The following is a 26,497-nucleotide window of genomic DNA, read 5'->3' on the forward strand; positions in this document are numbered from 1 at the left end:
CAAAAGAAACTGTAGACAATAGATACCTGAATGGGAATGGCTGTGTTCCAATCACTGGTGCTGTAGCCACAGTTTGCCAATTCCTTTTCTAGAAAGACAACAGTCTGTTATTATATTTGATTGGACAGCAGGAGAATTTTTCAGAATGCTTTTGGTATCTATTTAAAACATCTCAGGTGAACTGAAGTCTACATTGGAAAAACAAATGAGCTGGTGAAGATCACGCTCTTACCAAATAATATTTTTGTGCTTTAAGCAGAACTGAGTTGGTTGTATTTTAGGTCTCAATGTCTGTTCTGTGAAGGAAACCTGTTCTAGTGGTAGGATGTGATCATTTTGTCAGGAGGATAGTTCCCTGTAATTGAAACATAAAGGTCTCTAAATTTAATTTCAGATAATAGGCATATGTGTTTGGAAAATGAATCTAATATACTGAGCCTTGGTTTTCCTATCTGTTAAATAGAGCTCTTGGTTCTGAGCACTGCTTGGTTCTGAGCATTGTCCCAGACAATGGCAGGTGCTCAGTAAACATTCAATCCTCCTCCATCTTCCTCAGTATTTCATAGAAACAGCATGGGACCTGAAGGAAAACCCATAAACCATTTTTTTTTTTTTAAGTACTGTGCCATGGTGGCAGAGAACAGACAACTGCAAGGGTGAAGCAGAAAATGCTTTCTTAGCTGATTTTTCTGGCTTTTAATTTTCCATCACTATTTCCTCAAATGAATTAAGACATTTTTCATAACACAGAGTATTTGGAACGGTCCAGGTGCCAATCCAGGCAAATATCTAGTGCTCTCATTGGCTCACTTGGGAAAGGGTACCTGGTGCTTCATATTAGGATGAAATCACAGGTCCTTAGGATAATCCAGAAATTCATAGTCTTTGGAGTGAAAGTCATGCATAATGATGAACTATCCTTACCTACCTTTTTATGGTTCAGTTCATTTTCAGATCTATCAGAGAGAGAAACCCTTATGTTTATTTTCTTACTTGGAAAAATGTGGGATAATATTGATCAGAAATTAACTTCAGTGCTAAAGTCATGATTATATACCATAAAACAACAAGCGATTTTTAAAAACACATTTTAAGAGAATGTAACACCCTTTTTTCATGACAAGTTACTGACTTTATTTTGCACTCAGAATCATGAAAGTACAGAACACTTTGAAAAGCTGAATACTTTTGCCACAGGCTCACAAAATGCTCTCCAAAATAAGGCAGAAGCAGACATCAGACGTCGTCACAATCACAAGCCATGAAACTTGATTATACGACATGACCAGATACACTTAATGGATGCAAATAGCTGTTATTACAGTGATTTATCGAGACCCAAACTATTTCCATTTAGGTCAGCCATGTCTTTAAAGTCTGTTATTTACTCCTTTGTGCTCAACTGCATTACAGTTATCACGGGCTTATCTTATCCATTCACAGAGTCCAACTATTCACGGCCCACGTACATTTCATTGCACAACAATAAAAATCTACGTATTTATTTTGAGACAAGTATTTCAGAAAGTGAGAATACAAATCCTTGGATTTATCTCGTCCCATCTCAGCCTCTTTCTATTGCCAGTTTACCTCCTTTCTTTGTTCAAATACATGTTTTTCCCTCAGAAAGAAAGAGAAGTATTTGAAGAGAAAACCCTTACAATGGGAAATAGATTTAAATAATAATAATATTAATAATACTAATAAACTAGACAGAATCCTTTATGATTTGTATTTCAGGAGATTATTCCTGCCCTCATCCCTAATGTGGGAGAAACACAGATCAACATAAAAAAAATAAGCATTTGATTAAAATGTTCAGAGTAACAGCAAGCCAGGCTGTAATGCATCAACTTCTTTACACTGGGTTAGAGTCTATTTGTACACACGTCTGTACCATTCAGTACAGGAGCCCTGGTGCCCCGCGCACACCAACCATATCACTCAGTTAATGCTGTCTGTCCATCTCAGCTTCATCTCCATTTTCCCTTCTAGTTCAGGTGGCTGGCTCTCGCTCTCCCCCACTCAACTATCACTGCACTTTAACCTTCCTCCTCCCTCACCTCCTGTTGTACAGTTGCTTCCTAACAGGCTTTGGCTTTTCTTACTCTGAACAGCACACACCAATACAAGGAAATTTCCACAGTATCAATAATGGCTCTTTTCTACTTAAGTATCTTTTTGAACTCTCCATGGATTTAGAGTATCACCCAGTCCCCTGAGGTTTGTATTCTTGCCTCTTTGCCACAGGACTGGACCTATCTTTGTCTCATCTTTAATTATCTCTATATGCATCTCAATTTTCAAATAAAATGGAACTTTTATTTGTGCCCATGCTTCTGTTTCTTCATGCAAGCTGTTTACTCAACCGGAAGTATGATCCCTAGTTAACCTCACGTAGCGGCATATACTGAATTCTCGAGATCCCAGCTGTAGAACCTTTGCCAGAGTTATCCTCCCTCCCTTAAATTGTATAACTGATGCTCAGGCTATCGTTTCTTGAGAGTTCATCTTTGTATATTCCCTCTTGTATCTTATCTATGGAAAGTGCTGCATGAATATTTTGCACTAGATGTCACTTCCAAAATGCAAAGACAAAAAAGGCGGAACTGACCTTATCTTTCCTAGAGCAGTATGGTTGATAGTGTTTGGAGACTCCATTTGAAATCTTTTATTTTTTAAGATTTCTTTATCCACTTTTAGAGAGAAGCAGAGGGAGACAGAGAGAATTCCAAGCAGACTCCACCCTGAGCATGAATGCCCATGCAGGGCTTGATCACATGACTCCAAGGTCCCAACCTGTGCTGAAACCAAGAGTAGGTTGCTTAACTGACTGTGCCACCCAGGCGTCCCTATCTGGAATGTTTTTGACAATGATTTGGTAATGGCTTCTATGACTTTACAGTGGCATGTCAAGGGATTTGTAACAGTGAAAAACAATGATAACCAACAGAAACATGAGACCAAGTACGTCTGGACTTCATATGAAAAGACACTGAGAAGTAAAGTGAATTTGATGGTGTAAAGAAAAGTAGCTGATTTTCAAAAATGTTTGTGGTGGGACAAATGTTAAGTCATTAAATCTTCCATTGAATCACTTCAATTCCAGTGCTAAGTAAGATCAATAAAAATAATTGAGAATCTGGTATCTTGCTACAGGAAATTTTGCAAGTGAAAATGGGCCCTGGTATAGAAGTTTGATAATCCTACATATGTACTTATTCATTTATTAGGTGCTTATTCACTTATTGGTTATTAACCTAAATTTTACTTGAGCAAGTGATCCTATCTAAATCTCCTCTTGTGTAAACAAAGTATAAGATGCATTTTGTTACAGCATATTAACTTGGAATACAATTTCACATTTTACAATTATGGTCCCTTGATGTGAGACTACTATAAATCATTCTTTTTGATGCTCAATCATTGGCAAGCATGCAGCCCTCAATATTGGCCTTGCTATTTAAGCAAAACTAGCATATTCTATGACTGTATATTGATGTCAGATATGGGAATATGCTAAAGGAAAAAACAACCTGGTGATTGTCTATATTATTACACACATTTACTGTGTTTTGACTTATAGATGATCCGTTATGACAACTCCTTAATGAAATCTATGTCTTTAACTTTAAAAAAATTAAATAAATTGTCTGATTTCTATTTACATTAAAACTTTAGATTTACTGACAAATTTTGCCCTTTCCTTACCAAATTCTCAGGGAGTCTAAGTTCTTTTCTTTCTTTCTTTCTTCCCTCTTTCTTCCCTCCTGTTTTTTTTCCCCCCCCAGAAACTACTTGGCATTTCAGGAATTAATTTCAAGTGAGTGTAAGTTTTCCTATGCAATTCAAGAATAAAATATTATCATGCAATTGTAAATTCAAGAGAATAAGATTGTACTAATCACAATTTTCCTTGTCAGAACTTTCACATATTCAGAGAGTGGGTTTATATAAATTAACGTTTTCCAAATTATTCTAAATCCTTCTGCTCCATTTATGCTTTCTATCCTCTATCCACTTCTTTGATCTATGTTAGTGTTAAAATCATTTAAAGCAGCTAGGAAGTGCAAATTCCAGTGACCCCAATAAATTCAGACGTAACTCTGCAAGAAGAGGAGGATTTCTCAGAAAATTGTTTCTAAAGATGGTAAAACTTCTTGAAAGAAGAAGGGGTCAGGAATTAGACTGCATTTCCCGAAAATAAGTTTGACTTGATTTCTTGTAAACAGAATCTAACTGCATCTTTACCTGTTTGTTCTCATTTTTAGAAATATTATGATTTGTACACCTCTCTTTTGCTACATATTTAAACAAAACTGCTCAAAATGCCACTGGCTTTGAAAACAAAGTGCTTGTTTCCATGATCTATACAATGAGTGTATATAGTAAAGTGTCTTTCATATTTTTATTAATTTTATTTCCACTTGTTAATATTGCCAACATTTAAAGCCAAGTTAATGGAACACCAACGAGAAAAATCAAAGCTATTTATATTAAGCATTTTAAAGTATTTTAAAATACAGTCATGCTCTGATAAAGTTGAAGAATCCCAGAATTTAAATTGCCTTCATGAAATTGACAGGTTATAGCTTAGAACATGGAAATAGCCATAACACATTTTAGTGGTGTTTATTCTTCATGAAACTTCATTTTCCATTTACCCATAAATGAGTGTTCACATTAAGAATATCCATCAGTAACTCAGCTATAAAAAGTGAATGCATGAATAATTTGTAAGTGAATATATACACGGCCAAAGTTTAATTTGGCTCTCCATTCAAAAAAGGTAGTGTCGGTGGATATTTGGGCATTATCACTTAATTCATGCTTACATTTTTTTCAGAGGTTTAGAATCAAAATTAAAAAAAATTCTGATTTAGCTGAGGAATACACAATGAAATGTACTTAGATTAAAAAAAACCCTATATATTCTAAAACAGTAACTATAACCATGCCAGAGCCCCACTCATATATTCACTAACCATGTGGGGGAATTACTGTGTTAAAAACTAGTGTCAAATGCGCAGGTGCTAGCTCCTTCCACATGCCATAGGATATAAGCTTTGATCACAAAACTCTGTATCCTCATACTTGCTCTGGCAATGAAAACAGTTTTTAAAGGTTATCTCCAAGATCACTTTGGGGATCTTCCAAAAAAATTAGGTGGTAGTGAATGAATGTGGAGTTCTTATAAACAATGGAGATGCCAAACTATTTACAGGAATGTAGTGATTAAAGCCTGGAGTTAACTCTACTCTTAACAAAAGAAGCATTTGGGAAACTGTTAACCAGCAGGCCTTATACTACAGTGAGGCTTTCTCTGCTCCTATCTCTAAGACTTTAGAAGGCTCCAGCAATCATGTTCCTTAGAGGTGCCTCTAACAGAATTCCACTTTTAACATGATTTTTGAGCCTGCTCTCATTTTTTGTAATAGAGAACATCATAACAATTTATAACAAAGATGTAAATCTGACAAGAGTCCAAATGTAGGAGCCAGAAAAGATAATATATGACACGCGCCTAAAACTATATTTCTAGGATATTTTTAGTCTGGCAATTATTGGTAGTACATATTTAAGACTGTATCCCTAATATGATCTGTTACTCAATTTGCTAGATAATTCTTTATCCACAATGAGTAAATACGAGCACTGTTGTTCTTCAATGTTTTTGAAAATTTAGGGAACGTAATACTTTTGTAGAACATAAAAAATCAATTCTTTCTGTATTTAATTTCAGTGTTAGTAGATCTAAACATTTCAGTGTGAACTTCTTCATACTTCATAAATGCTGTGAGGCAGAGAATAAAATGGTTAAATGTAACTTTATTTTTTCACCTTGAATTTAAAAGAAATGACTATGGTGGCTTCCATCCGAGTTTGTAAACTGTCAAAACTAAATGTAACTACAGCTCTATTTAATATTGGTGTCAGGAAATAGTGTTGATTCAAATACAGATAAAAACTGGCCTTTTAATAAGGTGAAAATTGGCATTTTCTTCTAATTTAATTTGTTCTTGAGAGTGAATGCATCTGGATATAAATGCCAGGAAATCATGGCTTCATGGTTTTAACTAGCTCTACTCCAAACAGAGCATACAGATAAAGTGTAAGAAAAAAAATCAAAATAATTATATTTTCTAAGCAAAAACTTACTACATAAACATTAGGCATGAGATTAGGCTACCATTACAAACAGTGATATTATATCTAAATAAAATATTATTAAAGTCATTAAAGTATTCCATCTTTCAAATATGAACCACGGAACTTATGAATTCAAAATCTCAAGGATACTAGTAAAATAAATAAGATTCAAGTAAAAATATATGTACTATTTTACTCTATTGAATTTTGCAACTAATCCCTTTGACATACATGTAAGTAAATTAACATGAAAGCTGCTGCTTTATTTACCTATGAAGCCATAGAACAGTTACAGTGGTTTTACATTTTAACCAGTGGTTTCTCTGCATTTTGAATTTAAACTTCACGTTACTGAAGTGCAAGAGATTATATTGGATTTAGTTAAACTTCTTACAATTTTGGCCTGGCACATAGAACTTACAAGTAAAGATAGCCAACCCAATACACCAGATTGAACAGGGCAAAAGCTGTTGGGAAAAATATTCGAGAATAGGAGTCAATTTTAGCAATGCGGATGTGTATCCTCCCTTCCCTCCATGATCCTGTTCTGCAGTCTTCAAAGCAACAGAAGAAGCTGGCGCAATCCTTGCCCTCCAAACACTGATACCCATAATCCTCTTCTCCATGTGGCAGAGAAATGCTATTCATTGGAATCAGAGTGGATCCAGGATGGAGTCCAGGGGACATCTGAGTAAAATAATAAATGAGTTTTTGAGAAAAAAAATATTGAAAAGTAATATCAATTTGTCCCCTTAAGGCGAACTCTATAGGCAATAAAAATAATCTTAGTTTACAGAAATCAAAGCGGTGTTCAATCCTAATGCATTTTTAGATTATAATTTACTTCGTACAACATAATATTATTTTACATTCCAAAGACCATGCAGAAAAAAACCCCCTCCAATATGCAATATATTTTATAGCTTTAGAAAATCGGCCCACCAAAATATTCTTAACCATGCATCTAATTCTAAAATAAAAATAAACCCTGTATTTCTCTATTTTACACTAAAACATTTACAATGCTATCAGTATCTGTTTGCTATTATTATATCATATAATTTATTTATTTTAGTGATAATGAGAACAAATAGCAAACAAGACAATTTGATAATGCAAAAAGCTTTCAGGAGCTGTGAATGAATTAAAAAAGGCATGGGTTGGGTTTCTAGCAGTGGCGAAGGCATCCTGTTTGGGAGAGAAAATATGCAGGAGTTAAAAAGTCGGGTTTGAAAACAACCGTGTCCAAAATTTGACTTATTCTACCAATATAGCTATCCTCATAGAAGGAATTAATAATTTTTGTGATGGCTGTGTTGAGTAAATTTCATGGATTATTTAAATGATGAGTGCTCCATCTTGCCCATTTATAAAAGTTACTATTACCAGGTTTATTTGGGAGACATATCAAATTAACTTTTTATGATACCAGGTTCTGAATAATATTATATAATAAAAATATTTTTAAAAAATATTTAAAAATCAAGCAAATCTAGGATACCATGAAACACTAAAGCAATCACTTTGGAGTCAGACAGGCCTGGACAGAAATTCCAGCTCTGCCCAGGAGAGTAAGGTCACCTGGAACAGGAAATGTTAGTGCTCGTGTTTCTATCTCTGTGTCTCCTGCTATAGAAAAGTCACAATAATACATAGATTCATTTGATAATTAAATGAGATGATGCATATAAAGCACAAAGCAAAACATTTGAAATATAGCAAGTGTTAAGCAAAGGTAATCTTATTGTTGTTGGTTTTGTCATTGTCATTGCTAGTGTCGATGCCTGAAGAAGAAATACCACACTTTAGTATAAAATACATGCTAAAACAAGCAGTAATAACAGCGATCTGGGCCTCATAAAAATGTGCTACTGGAAAAAAGAACATTAACGAACTCTTGAATAAAATGGCAATTAAAACATTAATGAGGACTGCAGTTTTATTAACTCTTCCTTCACAATTCCTGCATATTTTAGGGGTTATCTAAAAATGTGAATTTTACAACTTGTTATACTTGGTGACTTTATCATATAAACACTAAGTATAATGCTGAGATTATAAAAATTATTTTAACCTGATCTTAAATTCTTCCTAATGAAAATGTTTGCAACAGTTTTTCATCCTACATCTTGAAATAGATACATTTCAAAGCTATGAAAGTTAAATATTGTATGGAAAATATTTTAAAAATTAAACACAAAAGAGAATTTTTTTAAAAATTTGGACATATATTCAAATCCATTTTATTTTGAAGGGAATGTAGAGTCTAAACCACTACATATTAAAATTCAGTAGATGTAAAAAGTAGCAAATAATCATATTTAGTGATATTTTAAAAAGATAAATGCATCACACAAGTCATAACATTAGAAACAAAATGTGCAGCCTGAAGATAAGGAGCAATGCCCTAAACACAAATAAATTCATGACTCCACTTGCCTGGATGTATCATAAAAAGCAGAAGCAGTATATTATTAAATGTTAATGACATATCTTTTGAGCTTGACACTTGGGGATACTTGACTAGACTCTGAAATTTTAGTGGAGCAGTAAAATTATGTACAAAATGAGGCAAATTGGTATTCATTTCCTTGTCACTTAATACTTAAATAGCACATGTTCAAATGCTAATCAGAGTGAAAAGTGAGTAAAATACAAGTTTGCTAGTTGGCAATTTCAAGGTTATATGGCACAAAATGGGATCCATATATCACTGAGCTCTGACATAAATAGGAAGACGGTATGTTTGTTGGAAGATATCAATTGTGCATGAGAGGGATGATTAAATATTAAAGTGCCCAAAAGTGAGAAAAACTGCAAGCGGTTCATTTTAAAACTGGACTTATCCCTGGTGGTCAAAATCATGGAGAGCTTCTATCACAGTGACCCTTTAAATTGACAATGTTCCAGTTTCTCGCTGCCCCCTTCAAAACACCACAAGTTCGTAAAGTAAAAGAAGCTACACTCTAATGAATGATGGATGTGAATAGAAATAGACTTTATAGGTGCTGAGAAAAATATGCCAAGAGTTGACATGGTAGCAATAAAATAAAATATTTTGACACATAGAGAGTGACCTGGAAACCACTAAAAGATTAATCAGAAGAATATACACATTCCAAACCTTATTTACCTGAAGTGCAACTATGTTACTCATCTTATAATTCCTCAAGAAAAACTCCCATGGCCCTCAAAAATAGCAAACATTGAAAAAAAATCAGTTTAATAGAAAAAGAAACTACACAACTGAATAGAATTTTCTTTTACTTTAAATGATATCATTTTGAGAATACACCGTTTTGTCATTATTTGAAAAAGTCATTGTGAATATAGCTGAACTTAACAATATGAGAAATTGATCCCATTCTCATTATTAATGACACATCTGTCTGGTTATACATTATTTACATATTAAAAGTTTATTTATTTAGTATTTGGTGGGGTAGGCGCTGAGGGAGACAGAGAGAAAATCTCAAGTAGACTCCCTACCCAGCATGGAGCCCATCATGGGGCTCAGTCTCATGACCCTAAGATCATGACTTGAACAGAAATCAAGAGTCAGATGCTCGACCAATGGAGCCACCCAGGTTCCTCTACATTATTTCTATACTAATAATACAATTAAGTATACAAAATATATTTCAAGGGGCAGCCCTGGTGGCTCAGCGGTTTAGCACTTCCTTCAGCCTGGGGTGTGATCCTGGAGACCCAGGTTCAAGCCCCACATCAGGCTCCCTCCGCCTGTGTCTGTGCCTCTCTCTCTCTGTCTCTGATGAATAAATAAATAAAATCTTAAAAATATATATATATATATTTCAATATACACTATATTTCAATACACTAATGCCAAATAAATATTAAGTAGTAAATAAAACATTTCTGTACAAATTATATTTAGGTGTGACATTATGATTATTATTTGTATCACATACTAATATCACTAAGGTTATTAAATATTAGTAATGTGAATATCAAGCATCATTAGGTCATGTTATTGATATTTACAAAATACCGATGAATATTACTGTTATTAACTTCCCATTTAAAACTTTGCATTTGAGAATACAAGCCTGAGCACAGGTTTTCTCCACTCCACCTTTATAAAATCCCATTTAAGTATAAGTCAGGATTTCAAAAACTACAAGCACATCAGTGTTAAAGCAGACATGAGGTGGATCTTGGTGAACTGAGCAGCCAATCAGCATGTCAGAATCTGAGCTAAGTTTTTGAAAGACAAAGAACAGGTGAAAAGGGGCCAAAAGATAAAGTAGACCAAAGGAAGCCACATTTCAGAAGAGGCTCAGAAAATGGAAACGAGAGAGTAGGAACCATCATTCCCACCCAAGACACTTCAGGAGCACTCTAGTGGAGGACAAATGGGAAAGATAAGCAGGATGGAAGACATGGCATTACTTAAATGTCCATCTCCAGTAGCTACAGCTCCCTGAATCACTGCTCCTCTGTGCTTGTTAGAGAAGTAGAGAAGCACAGGCTGGTGTCTGCTCCGGTTCAGAACTCTGTAACTGCTTTAAAATAAAACCAAATAAATAAACTCATGCCACTCCGGGAGGCTAGGGCTCCCGAAGGTGATATCGGAAGGTCCTAGTGATACCTTCATCATCACTTAGAGTGTATGTGTGTATGTTTAGAAGCAATAAGATGTCATCCTCCCCGTCCGCACACATAAAAGTGAAACCCAACGGTTGCACACTCTACAGTTACAGGCCAAGCTTGCAGGGCCTATTGGAGAAAAATCACCAAGAACTTTCAAAGTAAACTAACAGTACAAAAGAAAAACATGAAGGTGGCCACCTGGAATTACTGATTCTAATCATTCTGGAAAAATAAAGGAATATTAAACTTTTGAATTGGTTCACTTGGAAATATTTAAGAGATATTGTGTCCACTTAAGAAAAACAGGTGGGAAAATAGAAAATAAGAACTCTCAGAAATTCAAGAAGTTGTTGCAAATTAAAAAAAAAAAATCCTAAAGCATTGTCAAATAAAATCTTGAGGAAGTTACCCACAATATATAGACAAAAAATACCTCAATAAAAAATTACGATAAAAAGAAAATCTGGAATATGTGGATAATTAACCAAATAGGTCTAAAATCCATCTAATAAGAATTTTGGGGAGAAAACAGGAATAAATTGAAATAAAGAATCAAGAACATTCTCAGAAATGAAAGATAGAAATATTAAGCAATGAGAAAATGAATAAGGTCAAAAAACAAAAAGTGTATCGATCCTTAAGAAATTTTAATACCACGCAGAAAGAGATGAGGATGAACATATTCAGATAAGAAAACAAAAAGATTTTCTGACAAAGAAATAATAATCAGATTGGCTTTGTAATTAGTGATAATAACGAATTTAAAGTAGATATTTAAGTGTATTACTTAACATTCAAAAATTAGCCAATATTTATTAAAGGTAAGATAAAATATTGGAGGAAAGAATAAGGAGACAGTGAGAAAGCTGTATTTTCCCCCTTTATACTAAAGAGCTATAACTATTTTGAAATTTGATGCTTTAAGAATCAGAAATATAATGGAAATGATCATCAGAGGAAAAGATGAGAAAAAATGGTTAAAATGTGGCTAATTCTGAAGACTGTGAGCCAAGGGTTCGGGGCAAAGAATTTATTCTTTTACATTTTGCATTGCATGATTTGCTCATGTGTTTCAACCGTGTATATATATTACTATTAAAATTAACTTTCTGAATGAGATTTTTTTGTGATTAATCTGGTCCTTTTCAGCTGTACCCATCTATGATGGTTTTAGTAGGAAGAGAAATATCAAGGAGTGTTATTTGGAAATCAAGGTCAAAAAAAAAAAAAAAAAGCCCTTGTTGGCGGTACTTATCCCCCTCTAGAGGAGCAGTGTATGACCACTGTCACATGTGAAATTAAGTGGCTATTCTCTCTGTTGAAAACATCGCATATCCACTGACTCTTTACAGTTATTTAAATAACCTTGTATTTCACATCCCATCGATACCAAATGAGCCCTCCTGGAAGCTTTCCCAAAAACCATTATAGGAAAGAAGAGTTATAATTTGTGAAACTGTGTATTGATACAGATTTTCATTATTTCAGGATCCTGAAAGCTAGACAAATGTTTATCCATATAGATATGAACTAATTGAAAGCAAGATCCTTTCTTTGCAGAGAAGGGGCTGCAGGTTGGGGACCGTTGGCAAGACAAAATACCCTGGTTCCTGCTCTCAGCAATATATTACTTCTTGAACTATTCCAGTGTTTTCCAAATTTATCTCCCTGTCTGTTTTGCCAGTCAAATGTATATTCTGTGCTGCTTCTAATTATTCTTCAGAAACATACAAATGAATATGTTACCTTGCTTTTACAAACGTGGCTTTTTTTTTATTAAATTATTTTTAATTGGTGTTCAATTTACCAACATACAGAGTAACACCCAGTGCTCATCCCATCAAGTGTCCTCCTCAGTGCCGGTCACCCACTCACCCCCACCCCCCGCCCTCCTCCCCTTCCACCACCCCTAGTTCGTTTCCCAGAGTTAGGAGTCTTTATGTTCTGTCTCTCTTTCTGATATTTCCCACACATTTCTTCTCCCTTCCCTTATATTCCCTTTCACTGTTATTTCTATTCCCCAAATGAATGAGAACATACACTGTTTGTCCTTCTCCGATTGACTTACTTCACTCAGCATAATACCCTCCAGTTCCATCCACGTTGAAGCAAATGGTGGGTACCGTGGCTTAACATTGCGGACAGTACACAATGTACTTTTTTTTTTTTTTGAATCATAGTACTGGAGACTCTACAACTTGGCCAGAAACCACTTTTCTAACCTCAACTCAGGTTATTTTCTTTCCTAAAATTCTTATGTTCTAGATCAGCGCTGTCCAATCCAACTTTCTGTGGTGATAAAGACGTTCTATCTCTGCATGGTCCAATACAGAAGCCACTAGTCACATGCAGCTATTGAGCGCTTGACATGTGACTAATGGTACTAAGACACTGAATTTTAAATTTTAGTTCATTTTAATTAATGAAAACCAACCCAGCCATATACAGTTAGTGGCTACTGCATTGGGCAATACAGCTTAGAACACAAAACAACCTATATTTTACTCTCATAGGTAAGACTCAATTTGGCTCACCTGGTTCTTTCTCTTAAATGACTTTCTAATTTGTTCTCCTGAAATTTGCAACTTATTCCTCAAAGAACTACTTCAGTGATTTTTCTCTGTCAAATCCCCTTGGGAAGAATAAGTTTCCAGCTTTTTGAACGAATTATCTACACTTGAAACGAAAGGAAGCCACCCTCACTCCACTGTGGCTCACATGGACATAGCCTCTTCTTGGTGTTTTGTGCGTAAGCCAATGTTTCACAGACTGAACCACATAGTGTCTTACGACATCCTCAGTGCAAAGCTCAGGCTTTGCGGTACCTATCTCTATTTCAATACAAATATCTCCCTTAAAAATGTTTTTTATTGGGGCATCGGGGTGGCTCAGGAGGTTAAGCATCCAACTCTTGGTTTCTGCTCAGGTCATGATCTCAGGGTCCTGAGTTTGAGCCCCACGTTGGGCTCCACACTCAGCAGGGAGTCTGCTTGAGGATTCTCTCCCCTGCCCGTCCTCCACTGTGCTCTCTTTCTCTCTCTTTCTCAGATAAATAAATCTTTTTTAAAAAAGAAAAAAGAAAAAATGTTTTTTAAAAATTCATATTCATTGTAGAAAATATTCTGCTTCAGAAAAAGTATTTGAAAGTGGTCATTTACTTGAGCTAATTCCCCTATAGTGTCTTTGTTTAGTTTTGATTTTTAATCTATATTGTTCTTTATGTATAGTATATATTTTTTATAACTAGATTTAAAGATAATGAAAGCAAAGAACACATTCTATTTTGTTTTTCTCTCCAAAGTGCCTTGTCTATGTTTGGTGAAATAGACTTCCAACATTGTACATTTTAACCAGATTATGAAGAAGTTAGTCTGTCCTCAAATGGGTAAGACAGGACCCTGATATAGGTATGTATAACATGGTTTTCTGAGATTCCTAATCATCTATCAGAGGAATATTCTTGTTTCAACGTGAACTGCTCTTTAGTTAATAATAAATGGCTTACCACAGTTACATTTTTATGACCTTTATCTGTCTCATAGAGTCTTGATTCCATGCAACATTCTTAACTTCTTTGATTTTTTTAAAAAATATTGACATAAACATACCCCGAATCATATTTTTGATGAGTATAAATAAAAACACAATAATATGTATGAGATGGGATGGAAATACGGGCCAAATTAAAAAGTCATTGATATTCACAATAAAAAAAATAAAGAAGGAGGAAAGATATGGAAAAAAGATCAAAGGAAAGGAGGATTGAAGGAAGAAAGGAAGGGAGGAGACAGAGAGAGAGAGAGGGAGAGAAAGGGCCTAATATATCACATGTAAAGTAAGAAGCAATTTTATTTATATTTTTTAAGATGATTCAGTAAAGCAAGCTAAAAGTCTACTGTGTCCAAACATGATCTCTTTTTAAAATAAATTGGAATACTCTGGGATATTAGTTAAGCAGTCAAACCTAAAGAAGGGGATTTGGGTTTTGCTTTATAACAGATGTCTGGATCTTTGAGTGACTCTAGTTAAGGTCTTTGGTTCTGACCCGACTATTATCCTAAGTAGTCTAGAGAACCAAAGGAAGAAATGCTAGATTTTAAACTACTCAGAATTGTGAGCTTATGGGAGAAAGTGTGGATATGGAAGGAAGAGAAAGAAATAAGGAGAAGGAAGAGAAGAGGAAGAAGAAGAAGGCGGAGTAGGGAAGGAAAGTGAGGGAAGAAAGAGGAGGAAGAGGAAGAAGAACAATAACAATAAGGAAACATTTGAAAAGGTGTAAAGGCAAAGACCCTGCAAGATTTCTGGGTCTAGGGCACCTGGGTGGCTCAGGGGTTGAGCGTCTGCCTTTGGCTCAGGTCGTGTCATGACCCCGGGGTCCCGGGATTGAGTCCCACATCGGGCTCCCTGCATGGAGCCTGCTTCTCCCTCTGCCTGTGTCTCTGCCTCTTTCTGTGTCTTTCGTGAATAAATAAAATCTTAAAAAAAAAAAAGATTTCTGGGTCTAGGTTGTGCGATTGATTGTGTTGGCTGGTAGAAGAAAAAGCAGACTCCACCAAACCATTAAGGAGAGCACTTGAGGCAACAAGCAGAACTGTTCATTCTTCATAAAAGTGCATTCTGATTCACTTGATTAGCAAGACCAGATGGCTGAACACTGAACCAAGCGGGGAGTCAGATTTGATTACTGATCCCAGTTTTTCAATCAAAATGTCATTTAGTATTAAAAGAGCTCATACAGGGATCCTTGGGTGGCGCAGCGGTTTGGCGCCTGCCTTGGCCCAGGGCGCGATCCTGGAGACCCGGGATCGAATCCCACATTGGGCTCCCGGTGCATGGAGCCTGCTTCTCCCTCTGCCTGTGTCTCTGCCTCTCTCTCTCTCTCTGTGAGACTATCATAAATAAATAAAAATTTAAAAAAAAAAAAAAAAGAGCTCATACAGCATATAACTGAACAGAAAGGAAAGACTATAAGACTTGATTTGGGCCTGAAAGTAAATATTTTACGTGCCCAGGTAGTTGGTTATCTATACCAATTTACCTTTCAAAGTTTAGTGTTTCAAAGATCTTAGTTGATTTTTATTCCATATTTTTGTTAATTTTTATTATTTTGCTTCCTGGGCTTGATAAATATTTTAAATAGCCTATATATATTTATTTTTTTTCTTAAATAGCTATTCTAGAACGTTGCCTAGGACATGGGTGTCCTTAAATATTTAGTGAATGAAAGATTTAAAAACATCATGATTTTAAAGTTTGCACTCCAATGCTTAAGCTTCCTGAGTAAATGCGGCAGCCAAACTGATTAGCTATAGTCCCAGAGTAACCACTTGGTTGAGTGTCTTTGATAATATAATAATAGTACATACATCATACGTTCTTAGAATGAAATTAGAGAATCTATGTGAGATTGTACATTTCCTGATTTTATTCACAATTTCCAGAAGTAGAATTTTCAAAGTAATAATTGAACATGGCTGTGGATGAGTAAATAATGAAGTGGGAAATCCGGAGAGGATACATGGATTTGATTCAAGGAAAATTAGTCGAAAACCTGCATTCTTCTTTACCTAAAAATTTAGCAAATGGATATTAATGTTGACATCATTGACCTCTGATGGTTTCTCCGTTCAGAGGCTACACTGTGTCCTACACATAAGCTAAAATAACTCAAATTGAGAAAGTCACAGGCTAACTCTGCGATGTGAGTTATCCAATGTGTACTGCCAGCAATGAGCTCTGCTCTCTTGGAATACTGTGGGAAGGCAAATACACGTAGGGTTTGGTCCTTGGAATATAACATGAAAAGTAAAATATAATTTAAAAATATGTCAAAGTTGTAGAAAGAAATTAATGAAAGGTGGGAGGAGGGAAGAAAAGCACTGCATCCAGAACTTATTAAGTTAGGAGCTAATATGGGAAACTCCACACCCCATTCTATACTCTCTATGGTAGGCTTACAAGTTTGCCACTCAAGCAGAGCTATTGTACCCAGTTCTCATTTATTTAGATATTTTGGAACAAATCTGCTTTGAAAATCTTTACTGGAATCAGCAATAAAGTGCCCTTTGGGTCAATATTGGAGAAACGCATGTTTGCTTTTCTGAGTCCTATGAGAACAGGAAAAATAAAGGAAGGATTACAGGTCTGGCATATAAAAAGGCCTGGATATGAGTCTTGGATTTTTCACTTCCTACGGCTGTCCTTGTGCACATTCCTGAACTTGTTCGCATAGGAGTATAAATGAAATCATGCATGTCAAATACTGGGCATACTCAGTGACTGTTGGATATTCTTTATGGTTGTTATAATTGCTATTATGATAAGAGTTTATAATTGACTTCCAACACTTAAGTATCTTAGAATTAACAGAACCAGTTCTAATATATGAATTTAATGTTCCGTATGTTGAGGTAGATATATGAGAAGGATGGGGGGAGTGAGAGCACACAAATATACACAAACCCAAAACACTCGACAGCTATGACTTTCAAAAACGGCTGAACACTAACATTAAAGAGGGTTCTTCATCTCTAAAAACGAAGTGATTTTGTGGGCCACCTGTTGTGAGAGCCCAAATCCTAACCACCTCCCAAAAATAAAATCAAGAAGACATCTTAAATATTTTTTTAGGCACAAAGAATCTACCACTTGAGGAAAATTCCCAGCATAAGAAACCACTCTTAACAAGGGGGAGCCAAGGGTCTTTTCTAAGGGGAACTATTAACCTCCTTTTCCTGGTGGGCAAAGACCTCACAGTCACTGAAACCTCCGGTTTCACCTTCACATGATTTAGGCTTTGTTAGAGAGCCCCAAGACTCTCTGTCCATCTAAGCAGGCATAACATGAGTATTCAAAACAGTATCTCTAATAATGAGTTGCTGTTTATAAAAATAGAGATTTTTAACATACCGAGCTTTTATTCTTTAGCTTTCTGTTTCTAGTGGTCTTTCCCTTTTTGTTGCTGGTAAAGTAATGCAAGGTGCCATATTCCATCAAGGCTGCAAAGACAAAAATGAAACAGACGGACACAAAGAGATCCATCGCAGTCACATAGGAGACCTTAGGTAATGACTTCCTGGCGATTGTGCTCAGGGTGGTCATGGTCAGAACTGTAGTGATACCTGTGGGGGGAGAGGGGAAAACATATATATAAAAAAAATAGCATCCCATTTTTATTATTTCACCTGGTTTGGCAAGGTTGGGAGCAGGAAGAAATAGTGGAAACAAAAGGATATGATTAGTCATGATTTACAGGAAAAAAGAAAAAAAAATGACTGGTAACCATAGCTACATTCTGTTCAATGGGCTCTTTGTGTCCATAATGAGTTCTAATCGTCTAAATCTGTGAGCTACAAATAGCTGACTCCCCACGCCCATCATTCCATTCCTCCAGCCACAGACCCTCCGATTTTTAGCTGGCGTGACACTGCGTAAAGAACTTGGCCACCTTCTCTCAGCTATGTGTGGACTGGACACAGGCTGAGATCTAGCCAAGGAGAAGTAAGTCACGGGTGGAAACCGGGTCCAACAAATGGCAGGAAAAATGCAAAAAGGGAGTCCAAAGTTTCAAATTCCAGGGGTGCCTGGGTGTCTCAGTTGGTTAAGCCTTGGCCTTAGGATTGGGTCATGATCCCAGCCCCAAGGCTGGCTCTTTGCTCAGCCAGGAACCTGCTTCTTCTCCCTCTCCCTCTGCCTCCTGCCTCACCTGCTCTCTCTCTCTCTCTCTCTCTCTCTCTATCTCTATCTCTCTCTGTCAAATAAAAAATCTTTTAAAAGGTTTCAAATTTCCAGTTGTGAAATCAACAACTCATGAGGATGTAATGCAAAAAGCATGGTGATTATGGTCACGAAGACTGTGCTGTATATTTAAGTCACTGAGAGTAGATCTTCCAAGTTCTCATTACAAGAAAATAAATTCCATGACGATGTTTATTAACTCTACTGAACGGTGGTGAACATTTTACAAGATACACAAATATTGAATCATTATGCTCTACTCCTAGAACTAAGATAGAGTCAAGTGTATCTCAATAAAAATAAGAGATGGCATCAGAGAGACAGAAAATGCCCATCTTTCCCTCTTCCTCATAGCTTTCTGCTGGAATCCAATGGCCGGAGCACCAAGAGCCACCTTAGCACCTTATATAATCGTGAGGATCAAGGTCATCCACCACACAGCAGGAAACTAGAGGGAGCCCGAGCCCCTCAGACTGCAACCCCTGGGCTTCTCACATGAAGAGCAAATACTCTCCTACCTAATTGAAGCTACAGTGATTTTCGGTGTGTTTTATGCCACACACGGTTAAAGTGGATCCAAACTAGTACAAGTGTTTTTCTTATATAATAACTTGAATTCAAGCTAATTTTTTTTTTCATCTCAAAGTTTAAGCAAAAAATTATGGGCAAGAATATGCCCATAGAATACTTAGGCACAGAGAAAACCTTCATATTTTAAAGAATTCAGCATATAAAATTGGGTATTTTCATTTTTTATTTATTTTTTCTCCCTGGGCCTCAGCCCTGTGTATGCATCTCTGCGCATGTCTCTTTCTCTTTAGTCTTGGCTTTGTTGTGGTTCTTACCACTGCTGAACCCCGAACTCACCACTGTACGTCCCATATCCCTCCTTACATACGCTGCTATAATTCTCATTCTGTGTCCACCAGATATGGCCCCATGAGTGGAACTGCATACTCTCCAAAGAGTGCTTACTATAATGCCAAATTCTTTTTAATTTGGCCAATTACTTATATAGTGGCAACATCTGTGATGAAAAAAATAGGGTCTCTTTGAAATAGTAAGAAATATTTCTTGGGCAGCATGGGTGGCTCAGGGGTTTAGTGTCGCCTTTGGCCCAGGGCGTGATCCTGGAGTCCCAGGACCGAATCCCACGTCAGGTTCCCTACATGGAGCCTGCGTCTCCCTCTGCCTGTGTCTCTGCCTCTCTCTCTCCCTGTGTCTCTCGTGAATAAATAAATAAAATCTTTAAAAAAAAAAAAGAAATATTTCTTTTGAGTCATGCCCTGATAATTCCTCTTACACACCCATCTTTTCTACTTTTAACATCACTTAGGATTGAAAAAAAAAAAAGTGAAGATGACAGAGGTATGATGGATTGGGAGTCACGATGGCAAATTTAAGTTCAAATTCTGACTCTTCTGTTTGCTCTGTGACCTTCAGGAGTTTCTTAACTCCTCTGTGCCTTTCAACTAAAAAACTGACACAGTAATATCTTGCTTAGTACTTATAATAAATTTATACATAAGGTATTTATTTATTAGCTCTTAAGGTAGGTACTTAAAATATTGATTTTATCTCCTTCTTTCTAATAGCAGCATCACAAAGCTCTAATTTCCCCTCTAAGCAATGCTTTAGTTGCATCTCATAAATATTTATATGTTAAATTCTAATTAAAATTCAGTTTGAAATATTTTCTAATTTCCATTTTTGACCCAAGGGTTATCTAAAAGGTCATTTTAAAATTTCCAAATAGGTGAAGATATTATTACCTATATTATTTATATTAATTCTTTAAAAAAAAATTTTTTTAGAAAGGGGGAGGGAGATAGAGACTGAGGGAGAGGCAGAGAGAAAGTCTCAAGCAGGCCCCTCGTGGAGCCCGGTATGGGGCTGGGCCCATAGTCTTAAGATTATGACCTGAGCCAAAAATCAAGAGTTAGACATTTACCCAACTGAGCCACCCAGGTGCCCCTATTTCTATTTATTCATAATTCATTTCCATTTTGGTCAGAAAATATAGTCTAGAAAATTTTGGTCTTTTGAATTTTATTGAGATCTGTGTTAATGCTCCATATGTACTTGAAAATACAGCTGTATTTTGTATTTTGTATGTATTGAAATGTATGTATTTTGTATTTTGTATGTATTGAAAATACATCCTGTAGTGAGGTGTACTCCTCTAAAATAGCAATCAAGCCAAGTAGTTGATAATTTCATTTGGATTTTCTAGATCTTCATTGGCTTTCTAGATCTTCATTGGTTTTCTTTCATGCACTTGTTCTATCAATGAGTGAGGAATGACATTAAAATATCCAAAGATGATGACAGATTTCTTTTTTTCTCCTATTATCCCTGACAATTTTTTGCTCAGGAATTATTTTTAAGCCAAATTACTTTTGGCTTAAAAATTACAATTATTTTTAAGCCAAAACTGTAAAGGCTAGGTGTAGGGCAAGTGCTAAATGATTTCCATGAATAAACAGATCTTTCATCTTCCTCACTTTACACATTTTTTCCCCCTGGTAACTTATTAAATCCCAACATTACTGTACTCAGGCAAAGGGAAATTTCCGAACATAATCCTAGCTTCCATACTTATATCCCAATTGACAAAAAAAGACCATGTGTGTTTTGATTTCAATATCAATGGCTGCAGTAAAATCTTCTACATCACATGAAGAATAAAATCCAAAGCCCATAAAATGACTCACCAAAACCTACATGATCTGACTACTAGCCACATCTCCAATCTCATTTTCCATCACTTCTCAGTCAGTTCTAGCCATAATAAAGGTTTTTTTTCTGACCTTCAAACATGATGGAGAGGAAGATCCCCCACCTCCCTTAGGACCTGGTGGTTCTCCATGCCTGGCCTGCCTTTCTACCAGATATCCACCAGCCTAGCTCCCATGCTTCACTGGGTCTCTGCTATTCCTCTAAGAGGCGAAGCCCGAGTCCATAGGATAAAATACCAAACATCCTATCTACCCACACCCTCTGTCATTCTCTTATCATTTCTTTTGCTCTCTCTTCATAGCCTTTATTTCTCACCGATGTTATATACTCTTTATATTTGTACATTACCTGTACACTACACCCCACCAAAACATAAATGCCAGGAACATAAGGATTTTATAGCTACTGTTAACACCGAAGCACTTAGAACACTGCTTAGTTCATAAAAAAAACATTTAGTAGATGTTTGCTAGAACACAATGTGGAATAAATAAGCTCAGGAAATTGCTCTTCAATGACATATATGGATGGATGGATGGATGCATGTGGGTTTTTTTGAAAATGAAATAATTTATTTGAATAGTGTTTTAGGTTCCAAATGTATTCTTCACTGTAATTTCATTTTATTTTAGGTTTCAAAGCTTAGTTATAAAATATTTTATTTGTATATTAGCATTCTTTATGCTTTCAATGCTTATTGCATTCCCTACCCTAATATCCCAATCCCATTGCCATGTCAGCTCTCAACTGGTTAGTTTTATATTCTTTTAGGGACTGTAAATTTGAAAGCCATATAAGGAGCTGCTTATGTTCTTATATAATGTGTGTGTGTATATATATATATATATAATATATATGTGCATGTGTGTGTGTATTTATGTGCATATACTTGTTTAAAAAATATCTTGAGCTCCAAATATATATGGCCCACAATTAATATAAAAGATATTCTTCAAGTTAGATATGGCTATGGCTTATCTTTATAGTTGGTATGCTAATATTAAAAATATGAATTCATGTAAATGTGTGTGTATTTATGTGCATATACTTGTTTAACAAATATCTTGAGCTCCAAATACATATGACCCACAATTAATATAAAAGATATTCTTCAAATTAGATATGGCTATGGCTTATCTTTAGAGTTGGTATGCTAATATTAAAAAATATGAATTCACGTAACAACACAATTTCACAATTGGCTATCTTCTTTCATGACACTACGGCATGGCTTTTGGCTTCATACAAATAGAATGGGAGAAATAATCCATTCAGATTTTCTTTGGGAAGAAATATGAGAATAATGTTTAAAAACAGAATAGAATATTTAAGTAATACTCATGGTAGGATACAAAGAATCTGAAATAATTTATTTACTTCAGATCATAAAATAACTTGAAATAATAATAATAGTTTAAATAGGAAACAAAACTCAGGTGTTAGTACATTTTATTCACTGGCTATATCTACGCTTCTCTTTATACTCCCATGGGGACTGCAGTTTCAAGTACAGAGCGGGGTTCCTCAGGCTTTATCTTGCCACTTTTATGTGATTTGCATTTTACTGCATTTATTACATGGAATTATTCACCAGCTATCATAGAAACCACATGAAAACCTCATTGTTGAAAACAGATTGTGCCTACTTTTTATTTTTTAAGATACAATTATCAGTAGTGTGCTTCATATCACTGCTCTTGGGAATGGAATTGATCAATAAGTTGTCTTTGTATATCAATACATAAATGGACGTTATTTTCTTTTAAACAAATGTACAGTAATTAGACATATGTTCTTATATGATTTTGACTATTGCAATTGATTGCTGAAGAAAGAAACCAAAAGTCTATTTTTTCAAGTATGAATTACAAATTACCCTTTTAATCAGTGCTATTGTACAGGCAACTCTCAAAATATTCAGACTAATTACACATTCTATAGATTACAGAAGCCCAGAAGTTTCTTGTCCCTTTCAGTGACTTGCCCTTCTGAAAAGTTCACTGTTGATTAGCACCATTGTAAGAACAGGAGCTTTCAAAGCCTTCTAAACACACATCGGTCAATAAAAGCTGGCTATCAGTGATTCAGCTAAAAAATAATATAAAACCTTGATGAGAAGTGATTAAAAATATAGACCAAATTGAGATTCAGGTATTGTGTGTGGTTTTGCTTATTAATTCTTGCTGAGTATTTATGTTTTTTCTCTTTGAAATCCATTAGCAGGAAATATTCTTAAAAAATTCTGAAGTTTTAAATTCTTTGTGATTCTATTTCTTACTTGTTTTTCATATACTCATTTCAAATATTGCACTAGAATATTTTTAAAATTTTACTTGATCGTAATGTAAAGGAGTATTCTAATATGTTCAACTCTAAACTTTCTTCACATTATTTCAACAGTCTCATGATATTATAGCATAATATTCATATCATACCAAGTGATGTTCTTGCAGGTACAGCATCTTTATTGATCCAAAAAGACACCCAAGAAAGTACAACTGTCAAAATACATGGGATGTAGGTTTGAATAGTGAAATATCCCATTCGTCTGCTCAGGTCAAAAAAAATTGTCATGATAATATAATCTCCTGGAAGAAAAAAAATTATTTTTGCTATTAAATATATAAAAGTACAGATTCCAACTTATAAATTTAAATACAAAGTCATCTGGTGTTAGCATCATTCACTGATTGGTGTTTGTTTCCTTCTTACCAGAGATTGTGTGAGAAATTTCAGTCGAGTTCCGTAACCCTACAAATGCAAACTGATATAATCTCCAGTATTTAGGATCAGCCACTTCAACAGAAGGTTTTTTCCACTTATACTCAATTTCATTTTTAGGGTACCCATCTAGGTAAAAGTTAAAATAAAAATATATAGATTAGCAAGATCTAAATCTGTTACTGTTCAATACCAACATTATTCAAAGACAAGTTCTTTGAAATGCATTGTTGTGTCATAGGATATATCAAACACAGGAAATATAACATAAAATATGTGTATACACTATATAAAAATGCATAGTTTAAAGTCAATCCCATAGTGATTAAATAATGATAATCCATGAAACTGCACTTAAATAAAAAAATAAAATCATGCTGGTGTCCACCCCAATCTAGTATACACTCTCATAACCAGAGGTAACCACTGACTTGATTTCTACAATAATCTTCTGTTTTTGTTATAGATTTTCTGATATGCATATCTGAAACATATAGCAAAATTTAGGTTCTTTTTTAATTTTACTTGATTATTGCCATACTAGAAACATTACTAATCTTATTATATTATATATATATTATATTAATAAAATAATATGTAATGTAATATACATTATGAAATAAAATATTTTACTTCTTTCACTATGACATTTGCAATAGTCATTCATGCTAATGTATGTAGCTTTAGTAAATGTGTTCCATTGTAAAGACGTGCTGAAATTTATCCATTTTACTGTTGTAGACACCAATAACATTTCTTGTCAGCTATCATAACATTGCTACTAGTAACATGACAATACGTGCCTCGCAAAATACATATATGCAGGTTTCTCTGGGATATATACCTAGGTATGGGGTAGCTGAGGTCGTGGATTGCATGTAATTTCTACTTTATGAGACAGGGCCAATCTTCTTTCATAAAGAGTATACAATAAATTCAAAGTATACCAATACATTCTCTTGCCAGCCAGAGTGTGAAAGTATCCTTGGATCCATATTCTCATTTAACTTGATGTGGACGGCCTATTTTTACTGGTATGTAAGTGTATTTTATTTCACATATTCCTGATTACAAATGAAACGTAGTAACTTTTTCATATATTTATTAGATTCTTAGATTTCTCCTTTGGAAAACTGCTTTGTTCATCACCTATTCTTTAATTGGATTCCCTCCCTCTCTCCCTTTCTCTCTCTCTCTCTCTCTCACTCTCTCTCTTTTTCGGTCTGAATAGTTATATATTCTGAATACTACATCTTTGTTAATTATTTGTGTTGAAAATGTTTTTGTTTTTTTTTTTTTTTTCATCTTGGAAGTTACTTAGGATGGAGCAAGGGCTTTTCAGAGTAATCAAGTGAAGGAAATTTAAGCTGCAAATTCGTGTGAAGGTAGGGTTGTAATTATATCCTCTCAAGGAGTTATTTCATCTTGGTATGCTGATTGCAGAGGCAACTTTTCTTTTAGACTTTAGTGGTTGTGTGTGTGTGTGTGTGTGTGCGCATGTATGGGCGTGGGGGGTGCTTCTTCATCTTATCCTAAGCGTCCAGCCTTTGTAACCCAGCTGTATGTGGAAATTATGTTCTATTAGAACATAATCCACAACGCTGTCAAAGTCAAAGCTCAAATTTACCTTGTTTGGCAAATGTCCTCAGGTTAAAACAGATTATAAACTTCCTTTCTGGCTTCATTTTTTATGCTTCACTTCCTTCCTAGTGATTTCACTCACATGTTTATGAGAAGATTTTTAATAACATGATGTCTTAAATTATTTTCAATGGAAGAATTGGTCTACCACGTTATAGGAACAGAATTTACCAATAACTTTTAAAATTTCCAAAACATATCATTTTGTACCAGGATGTCCTCATCAGCCATTCAATGAAATAGCTGCCATCTCTCCACTAACCTATTTAAGCATGTCTTCTCTCTTTTTTTTTTCATGTCTCCTTTCCTCTTCTATAGGGCTCTAATCATCCTACTTTTCCATATTTTGTATTTTTTAAATTATTATCAATGCAATATAATCATAGTACATAGGAATGTGGGCACAAATAAAAATAGTGAGCTTATTACTTAACTACTCTAAATTTCATGATATTGACTTTTAAAAAGGGGATATATTGAAATCTTTTGGATATATTTGTTGTGAAATATCAAGTATAGAAACCTTAATTCCCTGCTGGATCCATGTAAATACTTTAAAAAGTTAGCTATGATTATTATGTTTATGTCAGTAATAACCAATTGCTTTCACAGAGATAGATTATCAATTTATACCAAGGACAATCAAAGCCAAAGAGATAAATTCTCTTAATTCTCACACAAAGAATTAAGTCAGTGTCTAAAGGCAAGTACAATAATTGCTACATTTTCAAATATTTGCATATCAACTATTCATTGAGTGCTTGGATTAATCAAGTCTTTGTTATGATTTGGGTGTTTTATTCATTGAAAAGTTAATGTTAGAAAATTAAACCAGTAGATAAATTATAAATTTGAAAGGACATTTTAATGAGATAAAAATCAGTAAGAAAAGTCA

General features: G+C 35.0%; 1 protein-coding gene across 3 annotated transcripts in view; it reads right to left on the bottom strand.

Annotated features, from left to right (window-relative positions):
- Nucleotides 1-1,109: 1,109 nt before the first annotated feature.
- Nucleotides 1,110-26,497, bottom strand: part of GABRG1 (gamma-aminobutyric acid type A receptor subunit gamma1) — an 81,196-nt gene continuing 55,808 nt past the window's right edge. For all 3 annotated transcript variants that reach the window (XM_072774923.1, XM_072774924.1, XM_072774925.1), the window contains 4 exons: nucleotides 23,953-24,090; nucleotides 23,676-23,828; nucleotides 17,674-17,885; nucleotides 1,110-6,837 (listed from right to left, as the gene is read on the bottom strand). In XM_072774923.1, the coding sequence (XP_072631024.1) occupies nucleotides 6,568-6,837; nucleotides 17,674-17,885; nucleotides 23,676-23,828; nucleotides 23,953-24,090 (773 nt within the window). In that variant the 3' untranslated portion in view covers nucleotides 1,110-6,567. The remainder of the gene's footprint in view (nucleotides 6,838-17,673; nucleotides 17,886-23,675; nucleotides 23,829-23,952; nucleotides 24,091-26,497) is intronic.

Source organism: Canis lupus, chromosome 14 (assembly GCF_048164855.1).
Source record: "Canis lupus baileyi chromosome 14, mCanLup2.hap1, whole genome shotgun sequence".
Taxonomy (NCBI): Eukaryota; Metazoa; Chordata; class Mammalia; order Carnivora; family Canidae; genus Canis; species Canis lupus.